The sequence below is a fragment of the Orcinus orca genome, chromosome 6 (assembly GCF_937001465.1).
Source record: "Orcinus orca chromosome 6, mOrcOrc1.1, whole genome shotgun sequence".
Classification (NCBI taxonomy): Eukaryota; Metazoa; Chordata; class Mammalia; order Artiodactyla; family Delphinidae; genus Orcinus; species Orcinus orca.
The window spans coordinates 100317021-100335943 of NC_064564.1; the positions used below are offsets into that span (position 1 = coordinate 100317021).

The 18923-nt window shown below is 46.3% G+C and overlaps 1 protein-coding gene and 1 long non-coding RNA gene across 3 annotated transcripts; one reads left to right on the forward strand and one right to left on the reverse strand.

Moving 5' to 3' along the window:
• Nucleotides 1–659: 659 nt before the first annotated feature.
• Nucleotides 660–16895, reverse strand: RNF183 (ring finger protein 183). 2 transcript variants are annotated; one of them, XM_049710998.1, is made up of 2 exons: nucleotides 16794–16895; nucleotides 660–1787 (listed from the first exon to the last, which is right to left on the reverse strand). In XM_049710998.1, the coding sequence occupies exons 1-2, from the start codon at nucleotides 16885–16887 to the stop codon at nucleotides 1177–1179; spliced, it is 705 nt and encodes a 234-aa protein (XP_049566955.1). In that variant the 5' UTR covers nucleotides 16888–16895; the 3' UTR covers nucleotides 660–1176. The 2 variants fall into 2 exon arrangements, with proteins under 2 accessions (XP_049566955.1, XP_004269368.2); XM_004269320.4 differs by lacking the exon at nucleotides 16794–16895 and adding an exon at nucleotides 7163–7291.
• On the forward strand, nucleotides 1151–7215 carry LOC125964667 (uncharacterized). The gene is made up of 3 exons (XR_007477903.1): nucleotides 1151–1260; nucleotides 4061–4564; nucleotides 6275–7215. It is a non-coding gene; the product is annotated as an uncharacterized LOC125964667 (long non-coding RNA).
• Nucleotides 16896–18923: the final 2028 nt, after the last annotated feature.

Consider the following 18923-nt stretch of genomic DNA (forward strand, 5'->3'; position numbering starts at 1 on the left):
CCGGGCAGTATTAAAAGTGAAGAAGAAATCAGGGTTTTAGATACTGCAGAGGTGGCGACCCGTAGTCAAGCAGCATCCAAATTCTATCTAGTTTTCCTTGGTTCCTAGATTCTGTCATGCAAAATGAAAACCAGAATCCCCTGCCTGCACGGCCTGGGATGGGAACTAAGGCTTTTACTCTATCCGGGGTTTCTGCCTTACGTCTTTTTTTTTCTTTTTTGGCCATGCGACACGGCATGTGGGATCTTAGTTCTCCGACCAGAGATCAAACTCGTGCCCCCTGCAGTGGAAGCACAGAGTCCTAACCACTGGGCCACCAGGGAATTCCCTGCCTTACCTCTCAAGGCCAGAATTACAATGGTTGGAGGAGGGGAATCAGAGCTCCCCCACTACCTACCAGGAGGAATAAAAATCTTTTCCTCCAAATCCCGGATTTCTTTTGATCACTGACTCTGGTTTCTTTCACCTTTAAACTTTTCTGCTCTTAACACTCCATAAACCACGCACTGACAAGAGGTCGTCTTGTACAAGAAGCAGCTGAGTGAACGTGCCCTCCTTGCTGGTAAGGACTCTGCCAGCCCTGGTTCATCCTACCCTTCTCTCCCCCTAGTTCTGACAGAGGACAAGCCAACTGGTTGTTGAATGAGTGAGTGAATGAATTAATGAATGCAGGCCATTTTTACTGGGACTGGTGGCAAAACATCCAAAGAGAAAACTGAAAGGGGAAGACAAACACATTTGCTCACAATTGAAGTTCACGTTCCAAATTTTTTAGCAACAAATAATAGAGCAACTCCAAAAAATGTGAACTGAGTTCAAAGCAGCTCCAGTAAGAATTGCAGCTTGCTGTCTGAGTGGGTCAGGTTCCCGGATGCCATCGCCCAGCCCTTTGGTACAACATGCTACGTAGCCCTGGCATCACAGATCTGCTTCTCGGCCCTTCCATGACTCGTGGTTCACACCCAGAGCTCTCTTCGTATCTTTTCCCATTAGCTTTCAGAGGTTCTCATTATAGTAGGACTGTCTCCCTTCCCAGAAGCAGATGCACAGCCTAGCCGATCCCTGGATTGTAAAAAAGAACAATACTACAAAGGAAGACGACCCCAAATGAGGCTCTGCAGTCCTCATACCCAGCAGCAACCAAGAAAGGCGTGGTTCTTTGTCTGGAACAGATGCTCACCCCACACCCCCAAAAAACTGCTTGGTCCAAAAGATGGAGAAGATGAGCAACAGAGAGACGCTGAGGATGACAGCCAGCAGGTAGGCAAAGATCCGGAACTGCGGGTTGCGGAAACACCCCCTCAGAGAGTCGTGGTTGGAGCTGGGGATGGGGCTGGGGATGGTGGTAGGGGCCACGTCCCGGGGGGGTCCAGTCTGGCTCCCAGGCCCGGGGCCGAGTTCCAGCGTGTAGGCCCAGGGCTGGCGCAGGAAGTAGCGGCTCTTGGGCTCATCTTTGAGACAGAGCTGGCGGCCTTCCAAGATGACGTGGTGGGGCTCCAGGCGGAGCAGGGTGAGCACGGCAGTGTCCGTGGGCAGGTCAGTGACAGGCTGTCCGGAGGCCAGCACAGTGGGCTGGCGACAGAGCGGACACAGCAGCCGGCGCCGGGCCGGAGTCACCAGGCTGAGGTGGGCCAGGCATTCCACGCAGAAGGAGTGGCAGCAGTCCAGCACTTTGGGGGTGTGGAACGTGTTGTTGAAGGGGTTCCAGCACACAGGGCACTCTGGCTCCCGGCTCTGCTTCTCCGCCATCCTCAGACCAGACACTGGGAGGTCTGGCAGGAGATGTCCTGGCAGAAAGGGAAAAGGAGCAAAGGAACACCCATTAAGCTCCGTGCCTGTATTGGCCCTAGGCTGTGTCCTGTGGGTTGTTAAAAGGTATTATCGCCCACATTTCACTGATGAAAAAACTTAGGTTCAAAAGGTGAAGTGAAATGAACTTATCTACAAAACCGAAATAGAGTTACAAATGTAGAAAACAAACTTATGGTTACCAGGGGGTAAGGGGGGGACAGATAAATTGAGAGATTGAGATTGACATATACACATTACTATATATAAAATAGATAATTAATAAGGACCTACTATATAGCACAGGGAACTCAATACTCTGTAATGGCCTATATGGGAAAAGAATCTAAAAAAAGGATGGATATATGTATATGTATAACTGATTCACTTTGCTGTACACCTGAAACTAACAGGTGTAAATCAACTATACCCCAATAAAAATTAAAAAATGAAGCGATTGTTTCAGATCGCCCAGTCCCTAAGCCGTAGAATTAGGTGTGGTGCTCCTGCAGCATCCCCTCTACCGGGCCCAGGCCTCAGGCACCCCACGATCATCGAGCTCCCTCAAGGAGACGGCACCCTGGCTTTGGAAATGGATAAAAATGCTCCTTGTGCTGCACGTGATTGCCCTTGGCCTCTTGGGCTCCAGGGAGAGGGAGAGGAGCCACAGTCAGTGCTTCCTGCTACAGGGCAAATATTTCCTTCCCTGCTGCCTCGGATCCTGACTAGCCCAGAGATGGGCTTTGTGAATTCCCTGGTCTATCCCTCCTCTGGGGGCAAATGCCAGGCCCTCTCTCCCTCCTCCCCTTGGGCTGCAGGGCCAATCCTCAGTGCCACTGGCCCAGTCTTTGTGCAGGGCACTGCACTGGCCTGGCAAGGGGGCCTCTGGGAAGGCTTTTCCCCTTGACCTGGAAACATGGAGAGGCTCCCCTGCCCAGATCAGCCCTTCCAGAACCTCCTCCCGAAGTTTGGCCTCCCCTGGCTCCTCCCACACACACACACTTTGTCCTAGAAACTCCCAGAGCACCCACCTGGCCTTCCTTGGCACTACGGCTGTCAGGCAGACTACCCTGAAGGGCCTGAGGCTCCAGCCTCTTCCCCTCCAGAATCTGCAAAGCTTTGGGAGACTGCCTTCTCACCACCAACCCCGGGGCACGTCTCCATAGCAGCGTCCACGCAGCACCTGGAGCTGCCAGGTAGCCCAGGCGGCAGTCTCCTGAGCACACCTGCCTGCAGCGAAGGCCAGAGAGCTGCCCAGGTGGCGGGTAGTGAGGTGAGGGACCCGTGTTCCCCTGGGGCGTGGCAAACAACCAACCCTGAAAGCCTAGTTATCTGTGAGATTGTGGGCGGTCTCTTCAAGACCTGGGATCCCTGGCCTGGAAAGGCAGGGGTGGCAATTTCCTTCTTCTACATTGTGGAGAGGGTAAGTGAGCCTTCTGGGCTTCCTCTCTCCCGGGCCCTCATTTCTTTTCTAAAATGGCTGAAACCTCCTTCTCAAACAAAGGGGCTGCCTGCCCTGCCCTTCAATTGCTATGAAATTCACCTGCTGCACAGCCTAAAGTCTCTGAATACTCTCTGAATATCAGATTCAACAAGTCCTCTCCCATCCCCTTCCGATCACTTAATGTGCCCAAGGAGCTACACCCAGAACATGCGAGCCCGGCTGCCTTCTTTGTCCTTAGATGACACAGATGGTCAGCCTGGCAGGCACTGACCGCTGAGATCTTGGAGTCCAAGACTCAGCCCTCCCACCACCCTTGGGACTTAAAAGCGGGAGTCAGGGAGGAGGACCGCTCCAGCCCCACATCCCTATTTCACCCAGAAACACTTGACTTATATTGGTCATCTGAACAAGTTGAAGACTTGAGCTTCTGAGGAAAAAGAAGTTTAAAAACCTCTTCTCCATCCTAACCACTCACTTTGCAGATGGGAGGCAAGAAGTGACTCTCACCCAAGGTCACCCACTAGTTAGTGGTGACACCTGGACTTCCAGGCCACCACCATGCTGCTGTCAGAAAGGTAGAGCCCTCAGCCATTCAGTCCACCTGCTGGATGTGTGTTATTAACTGGATAGTGAGTGTTTGCCTTTCACTAGGAGATTCCTCGTGGCCAGAAGTCTCTCATGGTAGGAATCCAGGAACTGTGCAGGGGGGCCTTGGGGGTAATGAGTCTCCCTTGTGCCCCCGATATGACATCATCTACCCTGACTGAGTTGGCGCCTGCAGCAAAACCTGCTTACATTCTCACCCATGGCTTCCTGGTTTCCTTCTAGACCCTAGACCTCTGCCACTGCTTCGGGACAGGGAAGAGGAAGTGAAGACATGCAGGAGGAGGGTGGAACAGCTCTGGCTGAAGCTCAGATACTTTGCCAAAGATCCTCACCAATGAATGCCTCCCTCTGTGGACAATTCGTCCTTTCTACGAGCAGTCATTGAGTTAATGAGAGCTCGCCACATGCCAGGTGCTGTGCTAGGCACTGGGTAAATAATGGGGAACAAAATAGACATTGTCTTTGACCTCATGACATTTAGAGTCAAGTGAGGGAAAGAGACATTTAATGAGTAATGAGCAATAAATACACAATTTTAATTAATACTATAAAGGACAAAAAGGAAAATGGGCTTAGGGGACTTGTTGCTTCAGGTGAGATCACCAGGGAAGCTTTCTCCAGAGAGATGATATGAAAGCCAAGACCAGAGGATGAGAAGAATCCAGCCCTGCAGGGTGGAAGAAGAGCATTCGAGCTCAAGGGAACAGCACGTGTCAAAGCCTTAAGGTGAGAAAAAGCTCTGTCGTTGAGGAAGTGAAAGGAGGCCGGGTGACTGGGGTGTAGTGGGTGGGTCTGGATGGGGAAGTGGCTTTTAAGAAGCCGGAGAGGCTGCCCTGGAGGCTGGGGGATGCATCTGGGTTTTATTCTAGGGCTGAGCGTGTGTGTATGTATGTGCTTGCCGGCAGGGTTCGGGGGTTGGGGGGGGGTGACCTGATCCTATTTCCATTTTTTTTTTTTTTTGCGGTACACGGGCCTCTCACTGCTGTGGCCTCTCCTGTTGCGGAGCACAGGCTCCGGACGCGCAGGCTCAGCAGCCATGGCTCACGGGCCCAGCCGCTCCGTGGCATGTGGGATCTTCCCGGACCGGGGCATGAACCCGTGTCCCCTGCATCGGCAGGCGGACTCTCAACCACTGCGCCACCAGGGAAGCCCCTGTTTCCATTTTTAAAGCAACATTCCAGCTGCAGAGCAGAAGACAGAGTGAAAGGGATGAGTGGAAATGGAAGACCAGTTAGGGGCTCTAGCCATGGTCCAGGTTGGGATGGTGGGGCTTGATGCATGTGAGGTGTTGGTGGAGAAGATCAAAGGGATGGGTGAAAGATATCTTTGCAGATGCAATTAAATATACTTTCCAAGAAGCAGTGGACAGCATAGATTCTAGAACCAGGTTGTCAAGGCTATTGACCCCCAACACACTGCTTGTTAGGGCTGTGATTCCAAGTGAACTGTTTAACCTCTCTGTTCTTCAGTTTCTTCTGAAGAGGAAGTTAAAAGTGGTGCCTCAGAGGGTAAAGCTCTTAGACAGAGCCTGGCACCCAGTAAAGAGTATATATGAGGTGGTTGCATTATCCTTGCAAATGGATTTGAGAGAGAGGAAGGCTCAAGGCTGACTTTGAGGCCATGAAATTTTCTGCATTGAGCTTTGAGGAGCCCCTGAATTCCAGAGTGTGTCAGAAGCAGACCTTTAGTATTTATCAAAGGCCTTAAAATATACATAACCTTGATTCAGCAGTTCCCCCACTGGTAATTTATCCTGTGGAAATAATCCAGGACCTGTGCCAAGATTTGAGTAGAAAGCACAGCTCTAATGGTTAAAAATTGAAAACTGCCTAATTATCCAATAGCAGGACACTTATTAAATAAATTCTGCTCCATCCATACAAAGAGACATTCTGCAGCCTTTAAATGATGTGATAAAACATCTATTGATATGGAAATACGTTCATGACATGTCATTAAGTGAAAAGAACCAGTAATAAAACCATATTACAGGGCTTCCCTGGTGGCACAGTGGCTGAGAGTCTGCCTGCCGATGCAGGGGACACGGGTTCGTGCCCCGGTCCAGGAAGATCCCACATCTTGTGGAGCGGCTGGGCCCGTGAGCCATGGCCGCTGGGCCTGCGCGTCTGGAACCTGTGCTCCGCAACGGGAGAGGCCACAACAGTGAGAGGCCCGCATACCGCAAAAAAAAACCCAAAAAACCAAAAAAAACCCCAACATATTACAGTATGATCTAATTTTTCAATATATGTGTGCAATGGAAAAAAATGTGTGGAAAAACAAACACTGAAATGTCAACAGTGGTTATCTCTGGGGGTAAGATTATAGGTTTGTTAGTTTGTTTGTTTTTCATTCTCTTGCCTGAAAATTCTAACTTTATTCTAACTTTATTGCACTAAACTTACTACCCTTAAAGATCTTCCCCTCCCCACAAAGCAGGCTTCTGTTTTCTGAAGTTCCATGGCCAAAGCTGTAAAGGGATGCTCAAGAGGAGGGATGATCACTGTTGAATCAGCACCTGGGCCCTTATCTGCCATGGTCACCTCAGGCCTTGTCTGTGGCTTCAGAGTCTGTCTCCAGGAGGGACTCTGGCCACTTAACCACCAACGACTCACTCTCAAGCCAGGACATCCCAATACCACCCCAAAGACATCGCCTCAGTCTGTGAGCAGGTCAGTCAGCCAAATATCCATTGTCTGTAGCATCACCCCAATACTTTCAACCTCCAGAGGAGAGAGGTGAAGAACTAGCATTTTTATAGGACTTCCCAGTTTACAAAGGGCCTCAGTCCTGGCCGGGGTCTAAGTGTGGTAACTCACATCTTGATGGTATAATTTGCCTTTTGCAATTTTTTTTTCCATTTGCATAGACCATTTGATTCTGTAAAACCACCCTCTGAAGGAAGCAGGATCAGGAGTCGACAGTGTGCAGCTATGGAACCAGACTTCTTCGCTGTGAGGTCTTAGACAAATGGCTTAACCTCTCTGAGCTTTGTTTTCCTCTGTAATATAGACTAATGATCTCACCTTATGAGCTTGCTGTGAGGAGGGGATAATGACTGTTATGTGTCCAGCAAAGCACAGCAGATGCTCAATACACAGGTAGCATGCTATTTTTACACTCATTTTATAGATGGGAACATCAAGGCTCAGAATGGTGAAGTGACTTGCCCAAGGCTTCACAGCTAAAGAATGGCTGAGCTTGAAAGATGATCCCAGGAGCCCTGCCTCCCAGGACAGCGTTCACCCGGTCAGTGGACGATGCTGCTTCTCAGGATGCAGGGCCCCGTGAGCCGTCCCTCCACCACCCTCCCTGGTTCCTTACCTGCTCCCTCAGCGCCTCCTCCACCTGCTCCAGCTCCTTTGCCTAGCACGGCCCTGCAGCATGTGCTCTGGGCTCTGACTTCTCCCGGCCTGGTTTCCAGGCAGCTGTGGGTGTGCCTCATTTGCATGGTCTTCAGGAAGCTCTTGGCCAGCTCTCCATCTCAGGATTTTCTCTCCTTCCCTCTGCTGCCTTTGGACTGTCTGAGCCTACCAGGGACAGCCTGGAAGCTTCGGTTTCATCTTCCTCCTGTGAGTCACTCTTGCTTTCTCTCTAAGGGGGTCGAAGTCCACTGATCTTTGCAGGCCTCTGTTCTGCACCCGGTTGGTCTCCTGCATCACCTCTGACTGCACCGCCTTGGCTCACACACAGCCTTACGGGCAGTTGACAGGCAGGCAGGTTGTCTCTGATGCCACTTCTGCCCCTCGGCGCAGAACGACCCTTTCCTACTCTGCGCCCTGCAACTAAAATACAAAGGGCACTTGCAAAATATTGAGAAAATTATTTAATCCAAAAGAAAAACCATTAGGGGAGAGTCACTGAAGCATAAGCCTGAAGAGCCTGGGTTCTCGATCAGTCAGATTTCTGGGTCAGAGTCAAGTCCTCGCTCAGAATCCAGACTCTACTTACTAGTGATGGAAACTTGAGCAAATTAATTTCTCTAAATATTATTTTTCTCAGCTGAAAATGGGCATAATAATTTTACCTATTTGATCCACAGGTTAAATGAGATAATGCATGCAGAGATCATAACACAGTGCCTGGTACACAGTAACATGCAGTAAATGTTAACTATTATCAAGAGATGATCAGGCAAATCACAGAAAAAGAAATACAAGTGGAATATATATGTAATTGTTCAACCTCATTTATAATTAGAGAAATTCAGATTTTAAATAAGATACTGCTATTTTTCCTATCAGACTGACAAACATTAACATAATATTAGCTAAAGCCCGCTACTATTATTAAAAGTAATAATAGCAGTTTATGTGCTTTATTAAATGCTTCTGATCTGGGGCAATGAATCCTCCCAAGACTCCCACAAGGCACAATATGGATCACATAAAATAAATGACTTGTCCTTACTCTTCCACAGATAAGGAATCAGAAGCTCAAAGCAAGTAAGGGGTTTACCCAAGAGCTCATGAGAAGCAAGTTAAAGAGCTGGGACTGCAAGTATGACTCTGAAATCTGTGCCGTTGCCTCACTGTCTCCCAAAAGTGTGTTCATACGATCCATCTTTTGTTCCCTCTCCTGTTCTCTGTACATATGGTCCTCTTCTTTTATTCCTTTACTGACCATTTAAATTGGGGGTTGGAGAATAAACAGAAATAAATGTATTTTAGGATGTAATCAAATGCCCTAGTCCCCTTATTTTGTGTTTTAAAATTTTTATTTTAGAAGAGGTAATACATTTGCATGTTCAGCACAAGAGGTTTCATTTTGCAACGAAAAGTTGTTCTCCCAGCTACCTAATTTCCCTAAAAATTAAGGAATTATGCCATCAGTTTCTTGTGTATCTCTCCAAAGACGCTTTATGAATACACGAGCAAAACTCCTATGTCAAAATATCTATGTACTCCTATCCCTCCTTTTTACACAAACGTGCATTTGGTATACATGGTTCCACACCTTGCGTTTTGCACTTAACGATGTATCTGAGATATCATTCTGTATTAGTGCATAAAGAGCTTTTCCAGCTTTTTAATGGTTGTATCATATTTCATTGAATGGCTGTCCCACAGATTACTTAACCATTCCCTTATTGATCTAATCCCTTCATTTGTTGTTGTTTGTTTTTTTTTTTTTTGGCCGCACCTCAAGGCATGCGGGATCTTAGTTCCCTGAACTGGGATTGAACCCGGGCCCCCTGCAGTGGAAGCGCTGAGTCCTAACCGGTGGACAGCCAGGAAGTTCCCCTAATCCCTTCATTTTAAATATATAAATATTGGCTGGAAAAATAAATGCCAAAATGATTGCAGGATTTAGATTAGCCTTGAATTGTCTGAAAAATAGCTGTGTTCTTTGGGAAGTTGTAGATCCCTAACAAAGACCTCTAAGCATTTTTCCTCTTTCTGAGCAGGAGACAGAGGGATACCTCAAGGCATGACCTGGTGGCCTGGAATTCCCTCTCAGACCTAGAACGCCCTGCTTTCCAGTATCACTTCTGGTTAACTAAGGTTAGTGAGAATTCAAGACACTGATTCAGCCCAAAGGATCTGGTTCGTATTTGAGAGTTTGGAAGCCATGCTTTCTGGTTTGGCAACTCATGCGAACCATGAAGAAGTTTATACACTTTTACATAATAATATAATTCCCTGTAAGTATCCAAAAGGTATGTGTGATATTGTGATTTATAATAAGAAATATATGTGTATTTGGCCTTCATTCTATTCCTGGCCTGGGATTGAACACACGCTCCCTGTGGTGAACGCGTGAAGTCTTAACCACTGGACCGCTAGGGAAGTCCCTTATTTAAAATGCTATTGCAGAAGAATTTTTATTGATCTGTGAAAATGGTCACAATATACTATAAATGGAGCGGGGCAAAGCAGTTACAAAATGTTATATGTATGATCCAGATTTTGTAAAACAAAATTTATATATAAAGCCTGAAAGCCCATGAGACAAAATGTTCCAATGGTTATCTCTGCGTGCTAAGTGTACTGGTATTGACATTTTCTTCTTAACTATATTTTCTAAACTTTTATTAATAAATATGTATTACTTTTGCAATCAGAAAATTCACTTGGAAAACAAGGAAGTCTGAGTTTTCTGCAACCCGGGAATCCAGAACTTAAAAAGAAGCAAGGAGGGTGTGTAAGAAATCAGTCAGGGCATTGCAAGCATTGACATAAAAATAAAATAACCCATGGCCCTTTCCCGGGTCACTGCTTGTCTAGTGAGCAAATGCATTATCATTAATATCTCTGGGTGGTCAGGGCTAGGGAGTACTTTGCAAACAGTGGAAAATTTTCCGGGGAGATACCCAGGAGAGATAGTGAGCCATCTCAGGAATTTGAGAGTTGAACTAATTTAGTTCATGCTTCGGAGGTGAGGTCAGTCAGCTGGAAAAGCACCTCGTCTAAGCAGTACCTTGGAACCGGGTGAGTGAAGAGTCATGAGACTTGGGGAGGCCCAGCCAAGGTCGGGGATGGAGGCGGGGGGTGGCATGAACCATGCAGGGAGGAAGAGGCAGCAGAGGCAGTAAATGGGCAGCGGAGGATGGAGAAAAGGCGGTGACGAGGCAGGTTTTGGTCAGGTGATCAGTGTTGAGCGAGCTCCCACCCCCGCCAAGGGCAAGGGGCAGCTCTCCCTGTGGGGCACCACACTGTTATCACTTGGAGCCATGCCTTAGGCTTATCCGGAGGCCAGAACAGTCCCAGCAGCAGAGGCATCACCTGGAGATTGATAGGAATGCAGAAGCTCAGGCCTATTCCAGACCTACTGAATCAGAATTTGCATTTTCACTAGATCCCCAGGGGGATTCAGAGACACACTGAAGTATGAGGACTAATTTAGGAAAAATATCCCCAGTATATGCTCCTTGACTCATCCCGGGTACATTTGTCTTCAGGTTCTTAAAGACTTCTCAAGGATCTGACTTCTCAAGAAGATGTCCCAGACAGGGCTGGGTGAATCTCAGCCTGGGAATGGACACCGTCCCTCCCTCCCCATTTCCTGTGTGCAGCATCTGAGTGTTTTACACGTCACAATCCTCATGCAAAACCCTTGGGGCCAGATGTGTTTCAGAATTTTTCATATTTTAGGAAGATAATATGATGCATTTACCATATACTAGTGAGACCTGAGGCAGCACCTGGTAATCAAATGCATTAATATTCTGCAATTTATTTTATTTTATTAATATTCTGCAATTTATTATAAAGATTGATACCCAAAAGAATAAGCAACATCAGGTCAATTTTGGCACCAAATTTAATGAAAAAAACCTTTGTCTCCAGGGCTTCCCTGGTGGCGCAGTGGTTGAGAGTCCGCCTGCCGATGCAGGGGACACAGGTTCGTGCCCCAGTCCGGGAAGATCCCACATGCCGCGGAGCGGCTGGGCCCGTGAGCCATGGCCGCTGAGCCTGCGCGTCCGGAGCCTGTGCTCTGCAACGGGAGAGGCCACAACAGTGAGAGGCCCGCATACCGCAAAAAAAAAAAAAAAACACCTTTGTCTCCAGAACGGGGGGATTTTAAGCATTGTGGATAAGGATTATGAACTGTTTTATTATTTTATTTTATTTTATTTTAAAAATGTGTCAATTGAATAAATTTAGAAACACTGATATAACACTATTTCCCAGCCCTCGTTTACCTCAGACTTAGCAGGAACTACAGGATCTAGATATTCTTTCAAATATAAAGTAGTTCACATAATTCCTTTCATCAAGCAGGTCACATCTGGCATTGTTATTCCCAGATCAATTCAAGGGATTCTGTGAGGAGTGATTGGATTTTGATGAAATTAAGAATTTATCCCAGCTAACATCAATGCGAAACATCAGAGCTAAGGCTGGACCCCAGGGCCTCCAGCTCCTAGCCCTGCGCTTTCCTCCTCTCCCTTCATCTGCCTTCCCCTCCCCTCTCTGTCCCCAGGCAGAGGGTTCCCGGCTGAGGACACAGGACAGCAGGCCTCCTGCCTATGCCACCTGGTGTGTTTAGAAACACAGAACTGCAATTGGACGGTTCTTCCTCCAGCTGGGCTGTGAATGAAGGATCTTGTCTTCCAGTCCCCCAGACTTGCCGCCACATCAGGGTGGCAATAACTGCCCCCTGAAGGTCCTTGGAGTGAGTTGGGCCAGGCACAGCCAGGTAAGTCCTGACACTTACTCTGAAGCCTTTCTCCACATGACCCCTGCCGGGAAGACAGTGGCAAAAAGTTGCAAGAGGCCATTTGTACAAGGAAGGGCCAGGGCAGCTTCCAGGAAGGTCTCAAAGGCCTTCTCCAAATGCCCGGAGAGAATGCTCCTGGACCAAAGTCCATCTCTGCTCTTGGAGTGCTCAGCTTGCAGTACCGACAGAGGGATCCTTTCACGGGGCTTTTAGTCGAAATCAAAAAGCCGGGCCCCTCCCCCCTCGCTGGGCTCCCGGGGCCTCATGGTTCGCACTCTTCTCTATGGCACTTTCTCATTTGTGCTCGTCTCTACATCTGTCTAGTTTCCCTTCTCTCATGGGAGTTTATTCTTTAACTTTTATTGTAGTACATGTCCAATATGGAAAAATTAGGCAACTCAGATGAATATAACACTGACACTTAGGAACAATGCTAGGCACTATTCGAGGGGCTCTACCTGAATCGTATGACATCCCTGATGACAACTCTGTGAGTAGGTGCTGCCATCATACCGTCTCCATTGCACAGATGACGGCACTGAGACGCAGATTAAGTCTCTTGCCCAAGGTCGTGAGGCTAAGGAGCGGCAGACTGGGATTTGAACCAGGCATGGTGGTGCTGGAGTCCACGCCCTAAAACCAGGCCACACTGTCACCTATAAGGAGGAAATAAACTCACCCAAAATCCTACATGCAGAGATGACCACCGAAAAAATAAAGCTCAAGATCCCAACAATGTGAATAAAGCCCTCTCCACAATAAATAAGACTGTAAAAATAACATCTTCTGGATGAGAGGCAACTCAAAGTGGTTTTTTGTAATTATATTATTGTATTCTAATTATCACATGGTTCAAACAAATGGGTCATAGAATCTTCAGTATGAAATTTGAATTATGGTTTCACAATAAGAACTTTTCTATGGATGGTAATTAGAAACAAAGAAAAATTCTTTCTGGACAAAGGTATGTTTATCATAGCCTTTCAGTGTATAGCCTTTCAGTCTCTTTATAAGTATTTTAAATGCAAAATTTTTTCATACATTATTATAAAATATGTCATACTGTTTTGTAGCCTTTCCGCTTATCTTTCCACATCATAAAATAGTCTTCTACAACCTTTTCTTCAAAATGAAAATAGTCTTGTTTTTGATCATAAAAGTGACAAAGGAAATAACAAATTTATGTATTTGCTTGTAGAATATGCAGAAATGTCTCTGAAAGAGTACAGTAGATGCTGGTAACACTGGTTACCTCTGGAGGGAGCCAGATGGAAGGCAGACGTGGATGAGAGGGAGGCTTTAATGTATAAACTCTTGCACTCTTGATTGTGACTATGTGAATGAGTTATCTATTTCAAAAATAATTAAGTTTTTAAAATGAAACTGATTCATCCTCATTACAAAAAAAAAGGCATAAAGTAGAAGATAAATTCATCTTTAAACTCAATACCCAGAGCTAACACTGTTAACATTTTTGCTCTATTTCTTCCAGAACTTCATCTATGAATGTGCAGATTTATTTTACCAAACATAGACATATGTGCAGATATATTTTTACCAAAATGGGATGAGGCTGTATGGGGCTGTTTTGTCACCTGTGTTTTTCACTTAGGGTGAATCATGGACAACATTTCATGCAGCCCCATTTTAAATGTGTACAAGTTTATTAGTCATGTGAAGGTGGCTGGTTTCCAAAAGACTATTTCTGGATGGACTGCGAGTTCAGCACCTGAACATGCAGTGCTAGTTGACACCAGTGTTATTTTATTGGAAGACTCAGATGAAATTATGATTGTGAAAGTAGTTTGTATAGAGCATATAAGGTTTTACTGTTAAAATTCTGGCCTCTTAACTGGAGGTGTCAGGAAGAAAGGTATAATCAAGACCAGCTGGTCCAGCTTCTTTCTAATGTTGGCCCGTGGAGCTGACACTTCCCTCGTACAGTCTTCACACTCATCTTTAAAACTGAGGCTTACAAAGTTTAAGAGCACAAAGTGTTAGCAAGGGTACGGAACAACGGAAACTCTGCCGAAGGTCCTCCACAGCTGGTGGGAGTGTGACCTGTGACAAACTTTTTGGAAAAGAGGTGGTATCTACTAAAGCTGATCGTGCACTCTACCCTATGGCCCAGAATGGCCTCCCCTGGTTATACAGTGAATACAATGCCTGCATATTTCACCAGATGACATGCTAATGGAATGTTCATAGCAACACCAACTATAAGAGCCCCAAACTAGAAACACCCATATGCCCATCAGTAGTTAAGTGGATAAATTATAATATTGTCACACAATAGAATACTATCAAACAATGTCAAGCTATCTCACAAACATGTTGAGCCCAAGAAGCCTGACGAAAATTAAGCGCACACATTGTTTCACCTAACTCTACTGCTGGATAACAAACTGTCCCAAAACTTAGTCTTAAAACAATTTATTGTTTTTCATGATTCTGTGGGCTAGCTGCGCAGTTTCTCTTCTGATTTCATCTATGGCTGCATTCAGCTGCAGGTTTGGCAGGGCTGGAAGGTCCAAGGTGACCTTGTTCACATGTGTGGTGGTACTGGGTTCTTCTCCACAGGGCCTAGGTCACTCCCTGACATGGCAGCCTCGGAGTAGCTTTCCAAGAGGGTGAAAGTGAAGCGGCAAGCTCTCTCTAAGGCTGAGCCTCAGACTTGCATAGCATTCGTTCTTCTGCATTCTGTTGGTCAAACCAAGTCAAAGGCCGTCACAGATTCAAGGGCTGGGAAAATAGATCCCATCTATTAATGAGAAGTTACTTTGCGAAGGGTCACACATACAGGGATGGGAGAAGCTTGTGGCCATATCTTCCGTCTACTACAATATGATTCTACTTATATAAAGTAGAAAAGCAGACAAAACCGATTTATGCTGTTATAAATCCCTTGGCTGATAGTTCTGAAGGGGAGTATGAGGGAGGCCATCTGCGTTCCTGGATGTATTATGCTGCTTCATCTAGGTTACTAGAGTGTGTTCAGTTTAAGAAAATTCTGCCAGCTATAAACTTAAGACATATGAAACTCTGTGATGGCTAAACTTGAATTAAAAGTTTATATGTGTGTGTGTGTGTGTGTGTGTGTGTGTGTGTGTGTGTGGCTTAAAAAGAATGAAGTTCTCTTTCAAGTCACAGTACAGCTGGTCAGGCTGTTGGAACAGCTCAGCTCCTGGAGGTTATTTGGGGCCCCAGGTTCCTTCTTTCTTCTGGTTGCATCATCTTGTCCTAATCTGAATAGCTGAAGCCGTTGCTGGCAGTCTGCATCCCACCTAGTGGGAAGGGACTCAGAGGGGAAATCCTGGACAAACATACTCCTTTTGATCTAATAGGGTGGAAGTTACATCACTTCTACTCACACTCCACTGAAACCAACTTATTCTTATGGCTGTGCCTAGCTGGGAATGCTGTCTTAGCTAGACTGCCCGTGCTAAGAAGTGCCCATTGCAGGAACAACTAACAGTCTGCTGTGTTTTAATGATGAAGCTGTTCTTTGATAATTATGCTTTAAAAAGGCCATTCAGAAAAAGCTAAGTTCCTTTATCTCAGTGTTAAAAGATTAAAAAAAACAAGTGGGGGCTTCCCTGGTGGTTCAGTGGTTAAGAATCCGCCTTCCAATGCAGGGGACATGGGTTCAATCCCTGGTTGGGAGCTAAGATCCCACATGCCGCGGGGCAACTAAGCCCCCTGCGCCTCAACTACTGAGCCTGCGTGCTCTAGAGCCCGTGAGCCACAACTAGAGAGCCCTAGCACCGCGACTAGAGAGATGCCTGTGCCTCAACAAAGAGCCCGCACCCTGCAACGAAAGATCCCGTGTGCTGCAACTAAGACACGGTGCAGCCAAATAAATAAATAAATATTAAAAAAACAAGTGACCTGAGTTCTATACTTGCCATTCCTGTGTCAAAATGAAGGCTGTTACAGACTGAAAACAACATGTCTCTCAATACCAGTGCTGAAAACACACATGTGAAGGTACATTTCTGCTGCTACAGCTAAAAGATCGGACATTATTTCTGTTTCAATGACTGTAAACTCAGAACTCCTGGGGAACCTTCTTTAATAATCACTGTTCAGGAAGATAGTGATAATGGGGACTTGTCTGATACTTGGGGATACCAATGATATTCACTGCATCACAGTACTTGCTGGTAGCTATTTTAAAGAAAATAATCACTCTTTTCCAGGTTATTTTTAACCTTTAGTAAAAATAAATGTCCTCTTATAAGCCACCAAAAAATAAATTAAAAGGTCATTAATAATCACCATGCATTTTTCCTTAAATATATAAATATTTTCAACTTATATAAGTAAATATATAATTTTTTTAAAAAATTTAATTGGCCAGATTCCAAGGGTTTATATACTTTCCTAGAAAAAACTTGGACTTCCCTGGTGGTCCAGTGATAAAGACTCCACGCTTCCACTGCAGGGAACGTGGGTTTGATCCCTGGTAGGGGGACTAAGATCCTGCACGCCACGCACCGTGGCCAAAAAAGGAAAAAAAAAAAAGAAAAAGTCAAGTGTCTTTGGAAAATTCCTTTATATGGTTTTAGAGGAATAGCCTCTAAAATGAAGTGTTCAATGCACAAATGAATGCATTTTAGCAGCCTGTATCTTAGGTGCTGAGAGTACCTGATTAGAGCATATAAGACTGAAAAATCCTATAATACATTTGGATTTATTAATCTATTTTCTACTTAAAATGCACAGATAAGGAATTTTTATAGCAAGCATGTATAGAGTGTAGGGAAACATTTATTTATTTATTTTTATTTACCTTTGGCTGCGTTGGGTCTTTGTTGCTGCATGCAGGCTTTCTCCAGTTGTGGCGAGCGGGGGCTACTCTTCATTGTACTGCACGGGCTTCTCATTGTGGTGGCTTCTCGTTGCGGAGCTCGGGCTCTAGGCGCATGGGCTTCAGTAGTTGTGGCGCATGGGCTTAGTTGCTCCACGGCATGTGGGATCTTCCCGGACCAGGGCTCGAACCCGTGTCCCCTGCGTTGGCAGGCAGATTCTTAACCACTGCGCCACCAGGGAAGCCTGGGAAACAATTTTATTGGTAATAGAACTGGGCTACTTCATCAGAGCCCTTCTATTTTCTCACATATATTCCCGCTGTTCCCCTTTCCTGGGACCCCTCCCAACCACTCCCTTGGATTTTCTGTCTTCCTTCTAGAAGAAAGGCTAACCTGTAGCGCTAATAGTTCAGGATTTGCTAGGACTTTCCCCGAGACACCTGTCTACTGCTCCCAGGCACCTGGCCAGGAGGATCTCCTTGGAGCCAAAAAGTTAATAACTGGTCCAGAAAATACACGATGTCATGGCCTACAAATTTCTAAAATGAACTTTGTGACATCATGCAGAGGCAAAGGGGTGAGGAGGAAAGTCAGGCAGACCCAGGCCCAGATCTCAGTTCTCCCCTTCTTCCCCACGCGTGTAACCTCGGGCAGAGGACTGGATGTCCCTGGGCCTCAGCTTCCTCATCTGTGACATGAGAATAACACAACTGCAGTGAGGATACATGTATTCAGCCACCTGTAGGTGCTCAACGATGCAGCTTCCTCTCCCACCACCCACTTTGTCCTTTCAGAGCTCAAAGATCCATAACTTAGGGAATCACAGGGAAGCTGAACAGTGGCTAAAGGTTTAGAAAATACCATCTAAGGAGAACGGGTGAAGGAGTGGTGAATGTGTTGTGTGAGCATTTAGTCTGGACAGAGCGGGTGCTAAGGAGCTGTGGCTGCCATTTGTAAGCACCCACTAGCTTGCCTGACATTTAACACAGTTGAATCCTTTGAACAGCCCCGTAAAAAACGTCTGATTATGAAGCTCCATATTATAAGTGAGGAAACAGGTTTTATAACTTTCCCAAGATCATCCAGCTGCATGGGGAAATGGAGAGTCCAATTCAGGTCTGACGCTTTGCATGAGCTTAAGATTCTCCTGCCTCGTGACTGGAGGCAGCGTGGGGGAGGTGGCCCCAAAGAGGAGCAGGAGGGGACAAGGAAGATGGCTGTCAGCCACTGGTATCAGGGACAGGCAGGGGCCAGAGAGGACGAATGCTAAATCTTTCTTTGGGACTCATCAGAAAGGGACTCTCCAGGCCTCAGCTGCCTTAGGTATGGACCTGCCTGATTGCAGGAGTGACTGTTTCCTGGAGGAAAGCAGGCTTGTGAGCACCAGGCTGGGGACTGAGCTCCTGGGGGCCACACAGACAGAGCCGAGCATCCTGCCCCTCCTCACCGAGGGGGGCTCAGTGGCTGGCACAGTTGAATCCATCTTTTTTCTATATGTTCCATTGTTGTTGCAGAGATTCCCTTTGCCTTATTCTGGCCATTCCCCAGAAAGAGTTATATAAAACTAAGTAAAAATGTTAAAATATACAAATGCAATTTTTTTAGGCTTCATCTCTGCATTTTCTTATCCACGGAACGGGTTTGATAACTCGTCTAACCGTGGGCGAGGCGCTGCGGTGGCCGGCCTCTTCACGCCAGCGCAGGTCTCGTGTTTGTGCAGCCCTAGCACCGGTCTAGGGATTTGCCACCTCCCCTCTGCGACTACGCCGAGTAGAAGCCAAGGCTTTTGCTTTCTTGCCCTAACGTTGATTCTTCACATTGCTGAGGGGCTGTGATTAGAGCTTAATCTCATGTCTACAATCCATTTCCTCCATGGAGCTGCACTATTCTTTCCCATCTAGATAATTGCGAGGCAACCAAAACAGAGTTTCTCTCTTTGCTGCATTTTCTTCTTTCGTGGAGACATGGGAAAGGTCAGTTCAATAGACTCAGACCTGTGTTCTGACTCTCACAGACAGAGGCCTATCACTCTTATACCTACAGGTCATCATTCCAAGCCATAAACATTTTTTTAGAGAGAGATACACATTCCATAGACAGAATGCGGTCTG